The sequence below is a fragment of the Pleurodeles waltl genome, chromosome 9, assembly GCF_031143425.1.
Source record: "Pleurodeles waltl isolate 20211129_DDA chromosome 9, aPleWal1.hap1.20221129, whole genome shotgun sequence".
Taxonomy (NCBI): Eukaryota; Metazoa; Chordata; class Amphibia; order Caudata; family Salamandridae; genus Pleurodeles; species Pleurodeles waltl.
This window is the reverse complement of record NC_090448.1, coordinates 991,260,885-991,279,243: the sequence shown is the minus strand read 5'-3', so window position 1 is coordinate 991,279,243 and position 18,359 is coordinate 991,260,885. Positions and strand designations below refer to the sequence as shown.

At 45.9% G+C, this 18,359-nt stretch overlaps 1 protein-coding gene across 1 annotated transcript in view; it reads right to left on the bottom strand.

Moving 5' to 3' along the window:
* The window catches only part of ABCD4 (ATP binding cassette subfamily D member 4), a 221,057-nt gene that overhangs the window by 86,466 nt on the left and 116,232 nt on the right, over positions 1-18,359 (bottom strand). The window contains exons 10-14 of the mRNA XM_069208499.1: positions 14,654-14,745; positions 13,822-13,911; positions 11,268-11,473; positions 6,277-6,368; positions 5,661-5,697 (exon numbers count right to left, since the gene is read on the bottom strand). Of these exons, the coding sequence (XP_069064600.1) occupies positions 5,661-5,697; positions 6,277-6,368; positions 11,268-11,473; positions 13,822-13,911; positions 14,654-14,745 (517 nt within the window). The remainder of the gene's footprint in view (positions 1-5,660; positions 5,698-6,276; positions 6,369-11,267; positions 11,474-13,821; positions 13,912-14,653; positions 14,746-18,359) is intronic.

The window sequence follows — 18,359 nt, the reverse complement described above, 5'->3', positions numbered from 1 at the left end:
CAGGAGGATAAGTCCAAAACTGCATCGTGACCAGAACAATTTAGATGAAAGAGAGTGTCTGAGAGCTAGTCAGGTGTGTGTTTGGCATGCTGACAGTGAACCCCAGAGAGTGCAGGAGGTGCGCCATAGTCTGGAGCTGGGAGACACAGCCCTGGGAGAGCTCACTTGCAACAGCCAGTCATCGAGATAGGGGGAGACTGGCACCCCTGATCTGTGCAGATGAGCTGCAACCACTGCCCTTACCTTGTGAACACTCAAGGGGCACTGGTAAAGCTAAAAGGTAGCATAGTAAACTGAAAATGCTTGTGGCATGGGTGGAGGGTTTGATCTGAAGAACCCATTGGTCTGATGTTCTAGACCTCCAGTGGAACAGGTGATGGTATACCGTGCCTCATACCGGGTGCCCATGATGGTTAGAGGCAAACTAAAGGGGTTTGGAGGCTTCGGCTGCCAGGGATGGGGAGGTGTACTGGCCCGACTTCTCACTGCCCAACCTACAGGGTGTGTGAATACCGTGCCCTCGGTCATGTAGAGGCAGGGAAGCTTGCACACCGCTCTGGAAGAATGGGTAAAGATGCAGCTGGAAGCCCCTTCTGTAACCAAGAAAGGATCGAAAGGCGGGTTGCGTTTGGGGAGGGAACATGGAAAGCCCCAAGTATCTGGTCGTAGCCCTGCTGTCTTGTAGTGCTCAAGTGCTGAGTCTGCCCTTGTCTCTGAAGTGACAGGAGCCACTAAAGGGCATGTCAATAAAAGAGGCTTGACATCCTCTGAAAAGCCAGTTGTTCTCAGTCAGGCATGGCAACATAAGGCCACAGTCAATGAAACCGCTCTAACTAATGAGACGGTGGTGTCCAGTCCACATCTGATCGCGCACTTCACTGCATCTCTCCAGTCAGCAACAGGGTGGAAAACTATGGTCCGGGCCTCCCCTGGAACCATTGGCAGCACCTATGCAATGAAATCCCATAGGGCATGGGAGTAACAGCCCAAAAGGCACATGGTGTTCACTGACAGCAGTGCTAGAGGGGTGGGAAAAAGAATTCTTGCCTAAGGAGTCCAGCCTCTTGGATTCACAATCAGGTGGAGCAGTAGGGAAATGGAATGCAACAAGATTTACACAAGAGGTGGGGGTTTGGATGACCAAGCTCTCTGCACCGGGGTAGGGTGCTGTGTGAGGAGCTTGGGGACACCTGGGGCGGGGCAATGGCAGAGGCAATATTTCTGATGACAGGAGCATCAGTGCGGAGCTTGGACCAGGTCCCAAGCAGTACGTTAGCAAGGGCTTCAGTAAAAGGGAGAAGCAGTTTGGAGAGGGCCACTCTCGGCTGAAGCACATCTGTCAAGACGCTGGAGGAGGTCCAGAATCTCAGCCGCCCTTCTCACCACAATAACAAATAACACTCCCTCGCTAGCCACGGTAGTGGGAGAAAGCATGCCAGTATCTGGGTATGTGTACAGTCCACTGGCCTCCGCCAAGACCTCACACCAGTCCATGTTTGGTTAAATGGGCTGGTATTCTTCAGGGTCCAGTGACCCCTATCAATTCTCCCTGAGACCTAGCTCATAGGAATAGGGCTTGGGCGATGACCTGGGAAGCACAGCTCCAGGAGACGCCGGAGTCAGACGACACTCCCTCTGTCTTTGTGTCGGATTTGGGGCTAAAAATGGAGACGGCCCCGCAGGGCGACTCCGGTGGTGCCAGCATCCGGTGGGGCCAGCATAAGGACCATCATCGTGAAAAGTCAAGCATCTGGGGAGCCAAGGAGCCCAACTGATACCCCTCCTGAACTCACAAGGTCCGAAGGAGCACCAGCGAGGACGGGCTGCCCAAATATGAGTGTGTCGACTCACAGAACTCACTGAGTTGGGTGGGGGTTACTCAGACTCCTGGAAACTTGGCAAGGTGTTGAGCCGGCACACTCTCCACTGCAGATCCAGGCATCACATGACAACGCTGCCTCGTCTCATCAGAAGACTGGAACGGACAGGGAGGGAAGTTGGAGACCTCTTCGACTAACTGTTCTTTCTCTTGTGGGACTTACCTGAATGCCCGGACTTCGAATGGGGAGAAGATCTTGGGCTTGGCAAACAATCCCGGGATCGTTCGCTCAACGAGGATTGAAACTGTTGCGGTGTTGCACGTTGAGCGGCAAGGAGCTTCAAAAAGAGTACTCTCAATGTACTGGGGTGCATTGCGCAACAGTTGGTGCAGGTCTCTGTGTCATGATCGCACTCCAGGCACCAGAGTCCAACAAGGTGAGGGTCTGTCACCGACATCGGTCGGCGACTGGCACCACAGGGCTTGAAGCCGGACTTCATAATGGACATCCCTGCCACACCAGGAGAAGATTTTCTCAAAAAAGATTTGACAAAAGTTAGAAAACACTCAGTCAAAAAGTGACTGACCGGGTAGCTCTCTCCAGATCTGTGCTGAGTGGTGTGGAAAGAAAAGAGCTGATGTCGGCGCACTAGGGTGGTGCCCTTATAGGCACACACAGGTCACTTCCAGTGCAGGTGCCACCACTCCGAGCCGAACAACCCACCTACCAGTGCACAGGGATCCTGCTCAAGAAAAATGTCTGGATCCAATCTGATGCTTGAGGATAATTCTAAGGTAAGGAATTTTTTTGAGGTTGCAGCATTACAAAGCTAATAGGGTTTTGTTTCTGTCAATACAAATCATATTTTCCTGTGATGTAGATTAAAACCAAAACATTACCATACCAGTTTTAAGTACACATGCCTCCGTACTGTCTTTTTAAGTTATAAGTGATGGTTATTTTCTTTTAATTTTTCAAAGAGTCATTTCAATAGAGAACTTTGAAAATGTTAGCTTAACATTTATTTTCAGTTTTTTTTTGCTCTCAAGACTACTTAATCTTCACAACAGTTTCTACCCACTTGAAGCCATTAAGATTACTTAGGAAAGTGCCCCTTTTACCTTGGTTACCCCCCCACACACACACTGTTTACCTGCTATTGATGCTAACTTGACTGAGTGTGTGCTGGGATCCTGCTAACCAGGCCCCAGTCCCAGTGTTCCTTCCCTAAACTGTACCATTGTTTCCACACTTTGCACACCCCCGGCACACAGCTAAGTCCCTTGTAAAAGGTACCAGTGGTACCAAGGACTCTGTGACCAGGGAGGGTCCCCTAAGGGCTGCAGCATATATTGTGCCACCCTAAAGGGCCCCTCACCAAGCAAATGCACACTGCCATTGCAGACTGTGTGTGCTGTGGGGGAGAAAAAGACAAAGTTGACATGGCACCCCTTCCGGGATGCCATGCCCACAAACCACTGCCTGTGAAATCACCCCTTCCAGCCCTAATTCAGGGTGCAATATACCACAGGTGGGGGCATAGCTGCATGAGCAATATGCCCCTACAGTGTCTACATCCATTCTTAGACATTGAACGTGCAGTGTGGCCATATTGTGTACATGGGCTGGGAGTTTGTCATTCCGATCTACACAGCTCCATGATGGCTTCACTGAAAACTGGGAAGTTTGGTATCAAACTTCTCTTCACACCTCCCCCCTGCAGGGACTGTAACACTTGGCGGTGGGCTTCAAAGGCTCAGGCCTCCTGTTACAGTGTACCACAGCACTCCAGCTTGACGAGATGCCCATCCCCTGAACCAAGCCCCACTTCTTTTGGCAGCAAGTTGGGCAGGAAAATTAGGAAAAACAAGGAGGAGTGACCACTTCAGCTGGGACCACTCCTAAGGTGTCCAGAGCTGAAGTGACCCCCTCCTTGCAGAATCCTCCATCTTGCTTTGGAGGTCAGGGACCAATAGGGTTATGAATTTGCCTTCACCCCCTCCGCCCACCTAAAGGGAACGGCACAGGTTGCTGCCCTCTGATCCCTGTAACACCCCGAAATCTAGTATTTAGGGACTCCCCTGAACCTTACACGCCAGATTCCTGGCGACAAAAAAGAAGAAGGACTGCTAAGCTGACCCCAGCAGTGAAGACTCTAGACAACAACTGACTTGGCCCCAGCCCTACCGGCCTGTCTGCAGCTTCAAAGACCCCTGCTCTAAGAAGGCGATGCATCCTGCAGGACCAGCGACCACTACAAACCCCCAGAGGACTGCCTGCCCAGCAGAGGACCAAGAGCTCCCGAGGACAGTGGCCCTGTCGAGAAGAAATCACCAAAAGGACTCCAGAATGCATTGTCCAGGATCTGCAAGCCGTAACCACTCTGCACTAGACACCCATGTCCCAAGTCCAAGTAGCCCACCAGTCCACAGAAGGTCCCCAGGCGATGTCAACCTCGAGTCCACCCTGGGTTGACCCCTTCTGGCCAACACAACAAAGCCTGCAGCCTGAATCCAGAGAACCACCCCCTGACCGCGACCGGATCCGATGAAGATTCCTGACGCCCAAGGAGACCTCTGCACCCGCGGCCCCTGGCCTTGGGGAATCCGACCAACGGTCCAGCAACGTCAAGAAGGCGCCTCCCCTACCTGTCCAGCATTTGGTATCCCGTAAACCGACCCTCCTGGACCCAGCCTGCAGCATCTTTTGTGCCCTTGGGGTCCCCCCTATTGAAAAGATCGGGCACCCAGCTCTGTGCTTGCAACCTGCACCCGGCCGACCCTTGGGCAGCTGAGGGTGTGTGTTTGGTATAGACCTGTGGTCCCCCCGGTGCTCCTCTAAACCCCCCAAGGTCTACTCCCTGAGGACGCGGGTAGTTACCTCCCAGCAGATCATCTTCGAGTGCCCCACAGTCTCCATAGGATCCCATTCTAAACCCAACATCAACTTTGACCTCTGCACCCGGCTGGCGCTGTGTTGGTGTATGTTTGGGGTTAACTTGAACTTTGACCTGTAGACATCCTAACCCCAGGAGACTGAAACTATAAGTTGAATACTTACCTTCAAAGCATACTAATACTTTTCCTCCCCTAGGGCTGCATTAGTTCCTATGGAAAATTGCACTGTATCAACTTTTGAAATTGAAAATTACTACTTACTTGTAAACTGCTTTATCTACTAAAACCAAACAAAGTACATTTGATACATATGCTTGATACCTACTTACAGCTGAACTTACCTGCAACAAAGTTCTTCTGGTTCTAGTAATAAAGTAACTAAATATATGTTTGCTATATACAGAGCCAGCTTCCTACAATATCTACCATAGAAGTAGAGATTTCCATTCTTCCCTGATTTATACTCTTTTGTCTTGTTTTAACTTTAGCAAAACTGACTGGCCTCGATACTTTCTGCACTCAAAGTGCTTGGAAGACTGCTTTATTTGTCCCTCGTGCTACAACAGTGGTTTGGATTTTCCCTCCTGAGTATTCTTAGAGCACAAAGGAGCATTATTGAGGATAGCTGGCTGATTGAATTACTTATAAAAGCATGTGATCCAGGAAGAAAAAGGAAAGTGTCAATCAGAGGGGGAAAGGGCAGCGTCGAAGAAAGTACACAGGTGACATATAGAAGAAAGAAAAGAAGGCGTGCCCGCTGGAGGTAATGGAAGGTGTGCCAGCTACACAGAAAACGGTGTGCATCGCCCACAGAATAAAGAAATAAAGTGAAGGTTGCTTTCTAGGGAAGAAATGAGAAGTACCACTAGAGAAAAGAATCATAGCCAAGTTATGGCAAAAGAATTTGAGAGAAGCCTCTTTAGGCAGAAATGTGTTTACTCACCCGAATCTGGATAAATCTCCTTTAGAGGATAGATCACCTGTGAAGAAAAAGAAAAATGTAGCATACACGTACACCCCCTACCCAAATCATCACTCCCCCTTTGAAGAAATATGTACTCAAATATACTTGCATCAACCTAGTCATCTGGATCCCAAACACTTATAAAGGTGAATGATGATACAACTGGAGTGAAACTGAAGGAAGAAGAGAACAGGTTTACAGAATGGACAAGGGAGAACTGGGGAATAGGAAACACTAAGAAAGAAGGGAGAGCTCTGTAGGAATAGAGGGAGATCCCCAGGGCAGGGAAGTCTTTAATAGGCGGTGAGCAACAGAGGAACTTTTCAGGCCAAGAAGTATTTGGAGGTTAGTGAGGTAGATATACAAGAGAGGAATTTAAACCCCTGAGGACAGGGCAGATTTTCAAAACAAGCACCTCAAGGATGGAGGTGGGAAGGAAAGAGACCTAGAGGGAAAGCTACACAGGAAGGTGTGGTGGAGAGGGGATAGTGATCTGTAACCAAAGGATCAGGAAAGAGATGCACAGTGAAGGAAGAAATCTTAAGAAGAACCTGAAGACTGAAGGAATATGAAAACAGGATTACCACAGCCTTACCTGCTCACGCAATGTTCCATCTGTGAAGTAGGGCCTCTGTGGTAGAAAAAGGATCCCATGGGGCCCAAAACAGGAAGGTCTCTGAATACTGCCTGCGAGAGAAAGATATAAAGTGTGAGTGATGATGAGCGATCAGAATACTACTTGCAGGAAAAAAAGCCTAAGAAAGGAGGGAGGTCAGTAGATACTTCCTGCAAGAGTGGGAGAGGATGTATGAGTGAACAATAGAGGTCAATAACCTCTGCCTATTGGACACTGAAAGAATGCAAACATGATGCAAAAAGATGCAAATACTGCTTGGAGGACAGTGAAAATGAGTCTTATGAAGTCTGAAACAATGGCTGTAGAGTTAAGGATGTGGGTAAGATGGAAAATCTGTGAATGCTACCTGAAGGAGAAGAAAGGATATAAGAGAAGCAGGATGGTTTATGAATACTGTTTCCAGGAAATAAAGGTATGGGTGCAGAAGAAAGATCTGTTAATAGTCATTAAAGAAGAATTAAAGGGTATCTGATCACGCGGGGAGGTCTGTTGAGGCTGCCTGCAGAAGGGAAAAGAAAATGTGAACAAAGTAGTGCTCTGTTGGTATGGTCTGCATGAGAAAGGACATAACTGTGCAGAAAGGAGGTCTGTCATTCCTTCCTGTACAGGAAAGGCTGTCTGAGAGATGCTAGACAATCTGTGAATACTTTGAGCAATACAAAGGATGTATAGGTGCAACTGGTAGATCTACTAAAACTTAAGGCAGAAGAATGGATGTGTGGCTGAAGCAAACAGGTCTGTGAATACTGTCAGCAGGAGAAACAATGTACTAGTGCAGCAGAGAGATTGATCAATACTTCCTGCAAACAAAAGGATGTGTGAGTGAAACGAGGAGGTCTGAACGCTGTCAGCAGGAGAAAAGATGTACTAGTGCAGCAGGGAGACCGATCTATATTTCTAGCAGAAGAAAGGACATTAGAGTGCGGCATGGAGGTCTGAGAATACAGTCTGTATTACAAAGGATGTATGACAGCAGCAGTGAGATCTATCAATATTTTCTGAAGAAGAAAGGACGTGTGAGTGAAGCAAGGAGGTCTGTGAACACTGCAAGCACGAGAAAAGGTGCCTGGGTGCATAAGGGGGATCTGTCATTATGTTCTGCAGAAAAAAGGATGTGTGATTGAAGCAAGAAGGTCTGAAAATACTGTCAGCAAGAGGAAGAATGTACAAATGTAGCAGGGAGAACTATCAATGCTAGTGGCAGCAGACAGGATGTGTGAGTGAAGCAAGGTGATCTGTGAATATTGTCAGCAGGAGAAAGGATCAATCCGTGCAGAAGGGAGATCTGCCAATAGTGGCTAAAGAAATTTCTGCCTTTGAGGTGCACTGGTGCAGGGTCCTCTTCAATAGCTGAATGAAGGTGTAGAATCTTGAAAGAGATTCCCACCTGTACAAGGAGCAAGTGCAGGCTTCTCAGGTGGACAGCGATGGACTTGAGCTTCTTTAACCTAAACATGAGGCATCCTTTTAAGATTGGAACTACCTGGGTCAGGCCGGAATAAAAGACATTGCCATGGATGTCTGCTTAACTGTGGTTCTTCACTGGGAGTTGAGGCTATGGGCTGTACTGGATAAAATCTAGGTTCATTACATTTGCTATGATGAGGACAGATTTTCACCACAGAGTGGAGAAAGGGGCAAAATGTATTTACAAGGAGTGAATGCTTCTGGAATCTTGGTTTTAGAAGCATTAAATTTAGGGTGTTAAATCCCATCCAGGATTTTATTCCCACTAGGCCTTTGACCACAGCAAATTTGATCTTCACTGGCACTAAATTGTAAGTGAAGGAAATGGGAGCGGAGAAAGTCCATGAAAGGTTTCACATATATGCCAAACAAAGGGTTCTCTGCAGGCGACCCTGCTGGGCCTGGAGAACAGATCAACAAATTATTCTTCATCTTTGGGCAGGAAAGAGTTAGAGACATTCAGAATGCATCGCATTTGCTAAAAAATGAAGGAGAAATGATTGCTGTGGTCTACCGTAAGGAATAGAGCTGACCAACCTAGAAGAATCACCAGGAAACCAGGTTTGCTGATTTCACAAATTTGTCCCAGACAACCACCATGGATAAGTGACAGGATTTTGTTTGTTTCTCTGAGGAAGCGGTGTTAAGCACCGACTACCATATCAAAGACCTTTGAGGTGGGCTGGAGTTTTGTGATGGGGTGATAATTGTATTATTCAAAAAGATAGAATGTAGCTTCTCGAGGAGTGGTCAGAGAATGTTTCAAGGCTATGATTGTTTTATATTTTTATATATATGTTGCAAGTATATTGTTGCAAGTTGGGGCTTGTGGGGTAAAATGGGGCATTACACCAATAACGATTTTTTTTTCTAGAATTGCACCCACAATACAACTATGAGCTGGGATTCCCTTGCAGAACAAGCTAATGGGACAAATCAAGTGGCAGATATAAAGAGCACGAGAAAAGATTTTTATGCTGACACATGATGGCTCCATTTCAGATTAATGTTTCAAAGAGTGCTTTCACAAACCAACTTTGCCACAAAGAAATGGACTGAAATAGAAACCTTTACTACCGGAAACACTTTGGGCCTGATTACAACTTAGGAGGAGGTGTTAATCCGTCCCAAAAGTACGGTAAAGTGACGGATTTACCACCAGCCTTATTACGAGTTCATTAAAACCTATGGAACTCGTAATACGGCTGGTGGTATATCCGTCACATTTGGGACGGATTAACACCTCCTCCAAAGTTGTAATCAGGCCCTTTGTTCCCGCTTTACCCACACTCTAGGCCGAAATATTCTTGAAAATGTGGCAGTTACTGCAAAACCCAACTCTATCCTCACCCAACAAAATATATAAAGACTCAAATTCTGCCTCAAACCCATCCACTCTTGGATGTCAGCTAACCTCATGAAGCTAACCCCAAAAAGACTGGCTCTCTAACTTAAAATTACCAGGTTTCACCTCCCGTCTGACAGACCATGCAAAATCTCTAGAATTCACATCTGACACAGACTTCTCATTTAAGCCACACATTGCAGGAAGATGGACAGCTGGGTTCCAGCTCTCCCTGGTGAGCCAGTGCTCACAAAAGATTACAACTGTGTAAGCTTTACTCATCCTCCAGCTCGCATGAGGCAACACCACGCTCAGCGACCTTTCCAATATGACCCTTATCACCCCAGAAATGTATCCTACACAGAGCGGCATTGCTTGTCAAGTGCTTGAAGAAATGTGACTACATCACTTCCCATGTTGAAAGATCTACACTGGCTTCCCCTTCCTGCCTGGATCATCTTCATGACAAGCATCCTCAGTTATAAAGATTGTAACAATAAGATCCTCAGCTCAGGTTGCAAACAAACTAACCATATCTGGGGGACATCGCCAGTCCAGCAGCCTGAATAGCACCAGATTAAAGACAAAACACTGCAAGATGAAAAAAGCGGAAGGCAAGCCTTCTCTGGTCATGCTACCAAGATCTAGAGCCCCATTCCTAGCAACATTAGAACAGCACCAACGCTTCTACAGAAAAATGCTGAAAATACACGTCTTCCCCCGGAAGCCTACCCTAGACCTTCCTTCCACAATTGCATCTACCCTGGGGTCAGGGTCCCTGTTCAGTTTATACTGCACACCAGCTATAGTCGAACTCTATAAATACCAACTCAAACAAAACTGACAATGTACAGTTCAAAAAGACCACTGGAAGTTTGTTAAATTTCAAGCATTGCAGCTGTACAGCATGGTGACGCCTTTTCATGATCACACCAATTTAAATCTGGTCCTCTAGACTTTTATCAACACTAGCTGACATCTTCCTGAAGGTAAAGTTTGTGTCGTCTCACCATCAGAGCACTTCCCATGAAGCAAAACCTAAACAAATCCAATACCAGGATCTGAAGTGGTCTGGACTGCACGTTTTTTTTTAACATCAGAGACATAAGGTTGAGTCAGAAGCATATACAAGATTACCAAGGAAACTGCAAACACAGACCCTTATTCAGCTATGGATGAAGTCTCACAACTTATGGATGGCCAGCTACAGGGCACAGAACATTCCTTAGCTATGTGCAAAATGATGGAACCACGTTTCCTTAAAAAGGAGAGTGCCAGGGAACATGCAATACCATGTCCTCCATCCCCTGCTATTTCTCCATCCCATTCCTTTCTTAAGGACTTCACTATATATTAGCTTGAGAAAATAGAAATTGAACTTTCAAGTATTTCAGGTTCTACTTAATTAAACAGAACATTTTATACAGCTACTTGATAAAGTTTACCTATAAAAAAGAATACCTTTATTGATTGACAATATGAATTACCCACACTACATCCTAAGCTTTGTGGTCACTTATCCAAAAGTATCAATTAATTGTGAGTAGAAAGCACCCACCCAACATTACCAAGTAGTCCTTCTTCCCTGGACAGTAGCAATGAGAGTGAGAGTGGAGCAATCAATCTTTTCAAGGGGCCCTTTAAGGATTCTACAGCACTAACTGACCTGAAAACAATGCTATCATATTTTGTTGTGTAGGACGAGACACACTGGTATCAGAAACACTTTTGAATTGCATCGGCCGACATTAATGCCTGGGGCAGTGCCTTTGCAAGAGCTGCACTGAGACCTGGTGGTCACAGGAATGATTAAGCACCCAGTATACTTGCACATACTTCACTTGTTGAGTTGTTAAAGAATATTGAGTTTTTACAGTCTATGCTTTTTCTTTCTCTACATTGTACACATCTTTGTAAGAAACAGCCAATTAGAAAGGATGCACCGCAAAGCTGTGTCCTATCACTTCATGGCAGTACAAGGATCACTGTACACTTCAAAACAATCTGCCTGAATAATTAACCATCACACGTCAGGACCGGAAGTGTATAAGTCAATGCCAATGTACTGCTCTAAAAAACAGTCTGAGACTAGAGAAGGAAGAAAAGATCCAAAAGAGGCAGGTAGGTATATCCCCACCTTTTGTACTCTCCCAGAGACCGGCCAGGACTCTAAGCAGGGAGGTCTTGCCCGTGCCAGTGTTCCCAACGATCAGAACATTGTTTCCTTGTGCAATTTTCATACTCAGGTCCTTCACCAAAGGATGATCAGAGGATGGTGCAGAGAAAGACACTCTATCCAGGATAAATGCTGTATCCACGGTCACCAATGGCTCCCCTGAAAGACTGAAACAAAAGCACAACACAGCGAAACAGGTTAAAACAGAGAGACAGATCAAAACATAGCTGACAGAAACTGATCAAGCACAATACATGGAAACTGTCCAAAGGATAAAGCATGAAATAGAAATCAACACATAAGAGAAATAGATCAAAAGCCAAAAAAAAAAAAAACAGATCTGTAGGTAAGAGAAGTAGGTCAAAAAGGAGAAACCGAGGACAATGTAAGAAAAACAGATAAATACAAAAAGGGTTAAAGAATTAAAGATAAACAAAGAAACCTTCACAACAGAGAGAAAAAAAACTAAAGCACTAAATTAACTGATCAAAATATATAATACAAACAAATAAAAAAACAACAAAACAGAAACAGGTCAAACACAAGAGAGAGTGGAACTCAACAAACCACAGTAGAGAGCAACAGACCAAAACACTCAAGACATGCAACAGATAAAAGGGCATCAGAGAGAAACAAGCAGAAGGAACAGGGCAGGACCGCGGGCTGTATTCCAGGACATCAAGCATTGGGAAGCTCTATGTCAGGTCATGTGGATTTGCCAAGGAAACCATGGTTCTGTAGCCAAATTAGGGGGAATCAGGGAGCACCAGCAGATTCTGTTGCAGGACACAAGTGTTTGTTAGTAGAAGACACGTGGTTTGTCAGCTTTATTCCTGAACTGATTTGAACCTACTTGAGTCCCATTATGAACAATAGGCCTTTGGTCTGCCTTTCACAGTCTCTTAAAATAGTGATTGTATGGTTACTTCTTAAGAAGAAGACCACCATTACTCCCAGGGATCTTAACAGCTTTTATTTCTCTGTCTACCTACAAGAAGCAGCCTCAGTGATGCAAAGCATGGCTGCAGTCCAATTAAAGGAATAGCCAGAAACACTGGATATCTTGATAAGTTATTGGTGTGTTTTGTTCTCGTCAGAAAACTGTACTTTTCACAACTTTGATTTTCATGATTTTAGGATGGTGGTCAGTGATGGTGAAGTCTCAGTTCTGGGCCTTGTAAATCAGCTGGCGGCCTTCATCTTCATGAATCACAGCATATAAGTCACCACTGGCACAAGTTAGGTATACCACAGGTATGCTTATTGTGATTTTCGTTTTTTCATCTTGCGCACAGGCAGTTTCTCACCCCCTTTGACCTCTGAATTATATTTACTGTCTTATGGGAAATATTCTTTAGATATTTCAAGCTACTTGTAAGGCTAACCCAGTTCCTGGACTATAGCATTTCCACATACACTAATAACACCCACTCCCTCTTCTATTTGTTGTGGAGGCTGAGCATATGGTAATAGTTTCGGGTTAGATAAGATAAACAACCTCAACTTGTACACCTAAACAATGGATACCATGATCAAGCATGAACAACTCCAGGCTTCAGGTTGGGGGAAATTATTTTGGTTCACTAATATTGGGTACCCATATGGCTCATGTGTAAGTGGTGAAATGTTGAAGTTTTACACTCAGAGTAATTGTAGTGGCTTTGGCATGCTTTTTACATCTTGAGATCCTCATTCTATAGAGCCTGATCTTTGAAGGCCATACAACAGAAATCATTGGTATTCAAAGATCCAGACTAGATTATGCCATCTTATTATATTTGGATCTGCCTACAAACGTTGCAAACAAATTTCAACTGTTCAGAAAGTCATTATCTGCCTGATGGGTGTACTAGGAAATTTGACTCTGCCTCATCTTTGGTTGATTATATGCACAGGTTTCTGGTTACAGAAATTGACTCAGTCTGGGCACAGTGCAGGGTTGTTCACTGTACATGTGGTTACTCCTTCATTCCTGACACACTAACTTCTTCATCACCATCTAACGCACTTCATTTTGTTCTCAAAATCAGGCTTCTTCTTGTCTCTTGGTTTTGGAAACAGACGGAGAGGGTGAATTTTCCTCCGTTCTTGTTCCCGTTATAGAGGGGTTTCCCCTATCTTTGATCAAACATATTAGCATTCCACTATTGGCCTGAAACCTAGCTTTCTGTAAGGGATTTACAGAGGCTGAAGCCTGAATTCTGTTCTTTGCTGTGGCTTCAGTGCCAGCACCAGGGAATCAATTTGGTGTCAGACAACAGAACAAAGTCAGAATATGCATACATACTTGCTGCTGTATGGGGCTCCATGGCGGTCTGCAGCATGTACAGAGGGATATACTATTAGAAAAGGATTAACAACAGGAGACAACATTTACAGTGGAATGCATGGTTCTCTGGCAGGGAGTAATGTTCTGCTGCAGATGTGGACTCTGAATTAGGAGGTGAAGATTTATCTAAGGATGCAGGACTCTACAACAGAGGGAGAGCTTTACGGTGCATCATAAGGAGCATACCTTTTAAAGTTCCAACTCGGTTCAGCTTCTGCGTCACAGTCTTTCTGCTTCTGGACAAGTTCCTCCATGGTCTCCTGGAGTTCCCCAATCCTGAGACATACTTCATCTGGTTAAGAAACGTCACTCTGATAGATCTCGGCCAGTTACTATGCTACACTGTAACTTCTCATTCTAGCTCTTAAACATCATTACCTCAAGTCTCAAGTGGTTTATTGGACTCAATTTTAAAACAGCAGCTAATTATAGTATGTCACTCCAACACACCCCATCTAGTTATTATAACTCATTCCAACACCTATAGGTTGCTGTACCTCACTTCAACACCACAGTCACTTATAGTATCTTAAACTAACACAGCATGGGTTATTAGTGTATTTCATACTCCCATCTTGGCCTGTTAAGTTACTTCTTTCCAGGATACCGCAGCTTTTACAGTTCCTCACCCGACACACCCAAGTCTGTTGCTGTACAATGTATCTGGTCATGAACAAAAAGCTAAATCACAGAAACATCCATGTTCATGAACTGTATTTAAATGTGGTGGAATACGAACAAATGATACAACGCCACAGATAGAATTATGAGTTGCATGAACCTGTGCTCCTAACCAGTCAAATCAGGCAGTGGTGTTTGTATGCTAATGACTTCCTACAAAGGACATGTTTCATAGTATGAATTCACCTACTGTGGTAGCTGTAGCATGGAACTCTGGATCACCTGTAGGTTTATCCATTAACATCAGGCACCATGGATTGCTCAAAGAGGTAGCTCACCTGTAAGTAAATCTAACAACACCCGACACTGAGGTGAAATATAATGACTCTGGACTCACCTGTGAGTGTAACCAGCCACATCAGACACCGTGGTGGACAAGTCAATAAGTTGACTGAAGCAGCTTATCAGGTATATTGACACAAATGCATTCTGGATAGAGGATAGACAGAAACAAGAGGAAAGAACACAAAGTAAGTCAGACCAGGTGGACAATCCCGGACAGAATGATCTCAGGTACTGACCAACACTCCAGGCAATATCCCAAGACACACAAGAAGGTTCATAAACAAGCATCATGAGAAGAGAAAGGCTCCAGGTCAATGATCAATCTGAGGAAAAACTCGAAGCTCAATTGATGTGGTTAGGCCACTTGGAATATCCTCATTCTAAACTCTGAACTTACCCGGTGTACACCATTTAGCTACTGCTTACTCTGAAGGGGATACTGAACTAGAGTAAATGGGGATGTTTGAGTAAAACAACGAATACACACTGAGTGCATATACATATTAAACAAATTACAAATTGATGCTTTAATACTTTTTTTTTCTTGGCTCTTGACCAACTGCAACATTAGCTATCTTCATCACTCTTTAACAGCAGGCTTTTTCAAGACTTATTATATATGCATACAGAAAAATGTATAAGACCATTAAGTTGAGCTCGAGTCCACTGTGGTTTCACCCATCCTGGACTCCCCGTTGACACCTCCAGCCTCAGTCCACTTGACTCCTCAACAGCGAGTGCTCTCGGACAAAGAAACCCGACTCCAAAGGACACCACTGCACCCGTCGCCCCTGACCAGTGGAGAAGAGGACCAAAGTTGCACCCACATCCCCGAGCACCCCACGTTTATAACCGACCCTGACTGGCCTCCTGGCCAGAACCTGCAGCCTTTTTCCATGAAGACAGATCTCCATTGAAATACATTGGGCACCCAATGCAGTACTACACCTCTGCACCCTGCTGCCCCAGTGCCGCCCAGAGTGACCTATTGGTGTGGTCCGAACCCTTGCCCAATACCCACCTCAAGTCTGGAGATTGGCCCTGTAAGTCGTCAAACAGTACCTGAATGCACAACTTATTTTTTCTCCCATAGGATAACATTGCAGAACTCTATTGACTAAACATATATAGATACTTGCTTTTTTTTCTCTTTTCATAAATTGGTGTGGATCTCCTTTTTGAGTTGTGCTTCTCAATTATTGACTGTTGTGTGTATTTCTAGATGTCTTTCACTCCTCTGTGTTAAGCCTAAGGCTGCTTGACTACACTACCCCTAAATAGAGTACTTTCTGGGGAACCCCTGAACCCTTTACACTGTATTTACATACCACATAAAGGATCAGCTTCCTACATTGGTGGTGCAACGGGTAAGATACAAAACTTGACATCTAATATACCACTTGGCTGATAAGTGATCCCACAGGGGAATCCAAAACTTGTCTTTAGGTAAATATTTTTTCAAATCTTCAACTTTTTTCTAAATTGTTTTAAAATAGCTGTAGGGCCTTGTTTAAGTGCCATTCAAAAACTGTTTAGAACTTACAGTAGCAACGTAACTTAGGTCCTTTAGAAAAGTACTTAACATTTTTTTTAAGTCCTTTAAAATGTTTCCAACTACTTTAAACACCATGTCTGAGCAAAGGCCATCCCAGGAACTGATCCTGGCACCCTATCAACACCTTAAGGTACCCCAACTTAAGGAGCTCTGTAAAGCATGGAAAATTGCCACATGGCTTAAACCCACAAGGCTCTGTGCAGCAGTTGCTGGAAGAGAATGATAAGGCCTTGGCAAACAAAATACTCCCCACTGGGGAAGAGGAGGAAAATGCAGAGGTGGATGAGGTTGATGATGACTCCATCTCTACCCGCTCAGACAATACCTCCACTGAGAAAACTACTAGTAGTGTCTCAGAAGATTTAGATACTGAACAAGCAGATCTTCAGAAGCAAGCCAAGAGGATAGCCTTTTGAGGCTAAACTCTTAGCTATAGAAAACGAAAGAGCTGAGATGTGCCTAAGACCCATCTCTAGTGGCAGCAACTTATCACTAGGGAGTAAACTTGTGCCCCTAACATCCTCAAATGGATGGTCCCTAAATACTCAGAAGGTGATGATATCACCAAATGGTGCACAGCCTTTGAGAGAGCCTGTAGAGCCAGTTCAGCCAGAAGCACTGGACCTATCACCTTTGGGAAATGTTCTCAGTTAAATGCAAGGATAGACCACTAACACTGGATGAGGCAGATGCTGAGTCCTATCAAATCATTAACATTTATAAAGCGCGCTACTCACCCGTGCGGGTCTCAAGGCGCTAGGGGAAAAAAGGGGGGGTTATCGCTGCTCGAAAAGCCAGGTCTTTAGGAGTCTCCGGAAAGCGGAGTGGTCCTGGGTGGTCCTGAGGCTGGTGGGGAGGGAGTTCCAGGTCTTGGCCGCCAGGAAGGAGAAAGATCTCCCACCCGCCGTGGAGCGGCGGATGCGAGGGACAGCAGCAAGTGCGAGGCCAGAGGAGCGCAGGTGGCGGGTGGGGACGTAGAAGCTGAGGCGTCTGTTGAGGTATTCCGGTCCCTTGTCGTGGAGGGCTTTGTGTGCGTGGGTGAGAAGTCGGAAGGTGATCCTTTTGCTGACTGGGAGCCAATGCAGGTGTCTCAGGTGTGCGGAGATGTGGCTGCTGCGGGGTACGTCTAGGATGAGCCGGGCCGAGGCGTTTTGAATGCGTTGCAGGCGATTTTGGAGTTTGGCTGTGGTCCCGGCGTAGAGGGTGTTGCCGTAGTCCAGGCGGCTCGTGACGAGGGCGTGGGTCACGGTTTTTCTGGTGTCGGCGGGGATCCAGCGGAAGACCTTACGGAGCATGCGGAGGGTGAGGAAGCAGGCGGAGGACACGGCGTTGACTTGCTTAGTCATGGTGAGAAGAGGGTCCAAGATGAAGCCGAGGTTGCGGGCGTGGTCTGTGGGGGTCGGTGCGGTGCCGAGGGCCGTGGGCCACCAGGAGTCGTCCCAGGCGGACGGGGTGTTGCCGAGGATGAGGACTTCCGTTTTTTCAGAGTTCAGCTTTAGGCGGCTGAGCCTCATCCAATCTGCGACGTCCTTCATACCCTCTTGTAGGTTGGTCTTGGCGCTGGCGGGGTCCTTGGTGAGGGAGAGTATAAGTTGGGTGTCGTCGGCGTAGGAGGTGATGATGATGTCGTGCTTGCGTACGATGTTGGCGAGGGGGCTCATGTAGACATTGAAGAGTGTCGGGCTGAGTGATGAGCCTTGAGGTACGCCGCAGATGATCTCGGTGGGTTCTGAGCGAAACGGAGGGAGGTAAACTCTTTGTGAACGGTTTGCGAGGAAGGAGGCGATCCAGTCCAGGGCCTGGCCTTGGATCCCGGTGGAGCGGAGGCGGGTGATTAGGGTGCGGTGACAGACGGTGTCAAAGGCAGCCGAGAGGTCGAGGAGAATGAGGGCGACTGTTTCACCGTTGTCCATCAGGGTTCTGATGTCGTCTGTGACTGAGATGAGGGCGGTTTCAGTGCTGTCCTATGACCTCATGAAGGATACCCTGAATGGGGGCTTTGGACTCACCACTGAGGAGTACGGGATTAGGTTCAGGGAGACTCAAAAATCTCAGAGACAGCCATGGATAGACTTTCTGGACTTTTCAGTGAAACCCCTAGGTGGCTGGCTAAAAGGTAACACTGTGCATTATTATGAAAGAGCATCTGTTAAGTAATTGTGTTCAAGAAATGTTACATCGGTACCTGGCAACCCTAGGTCCA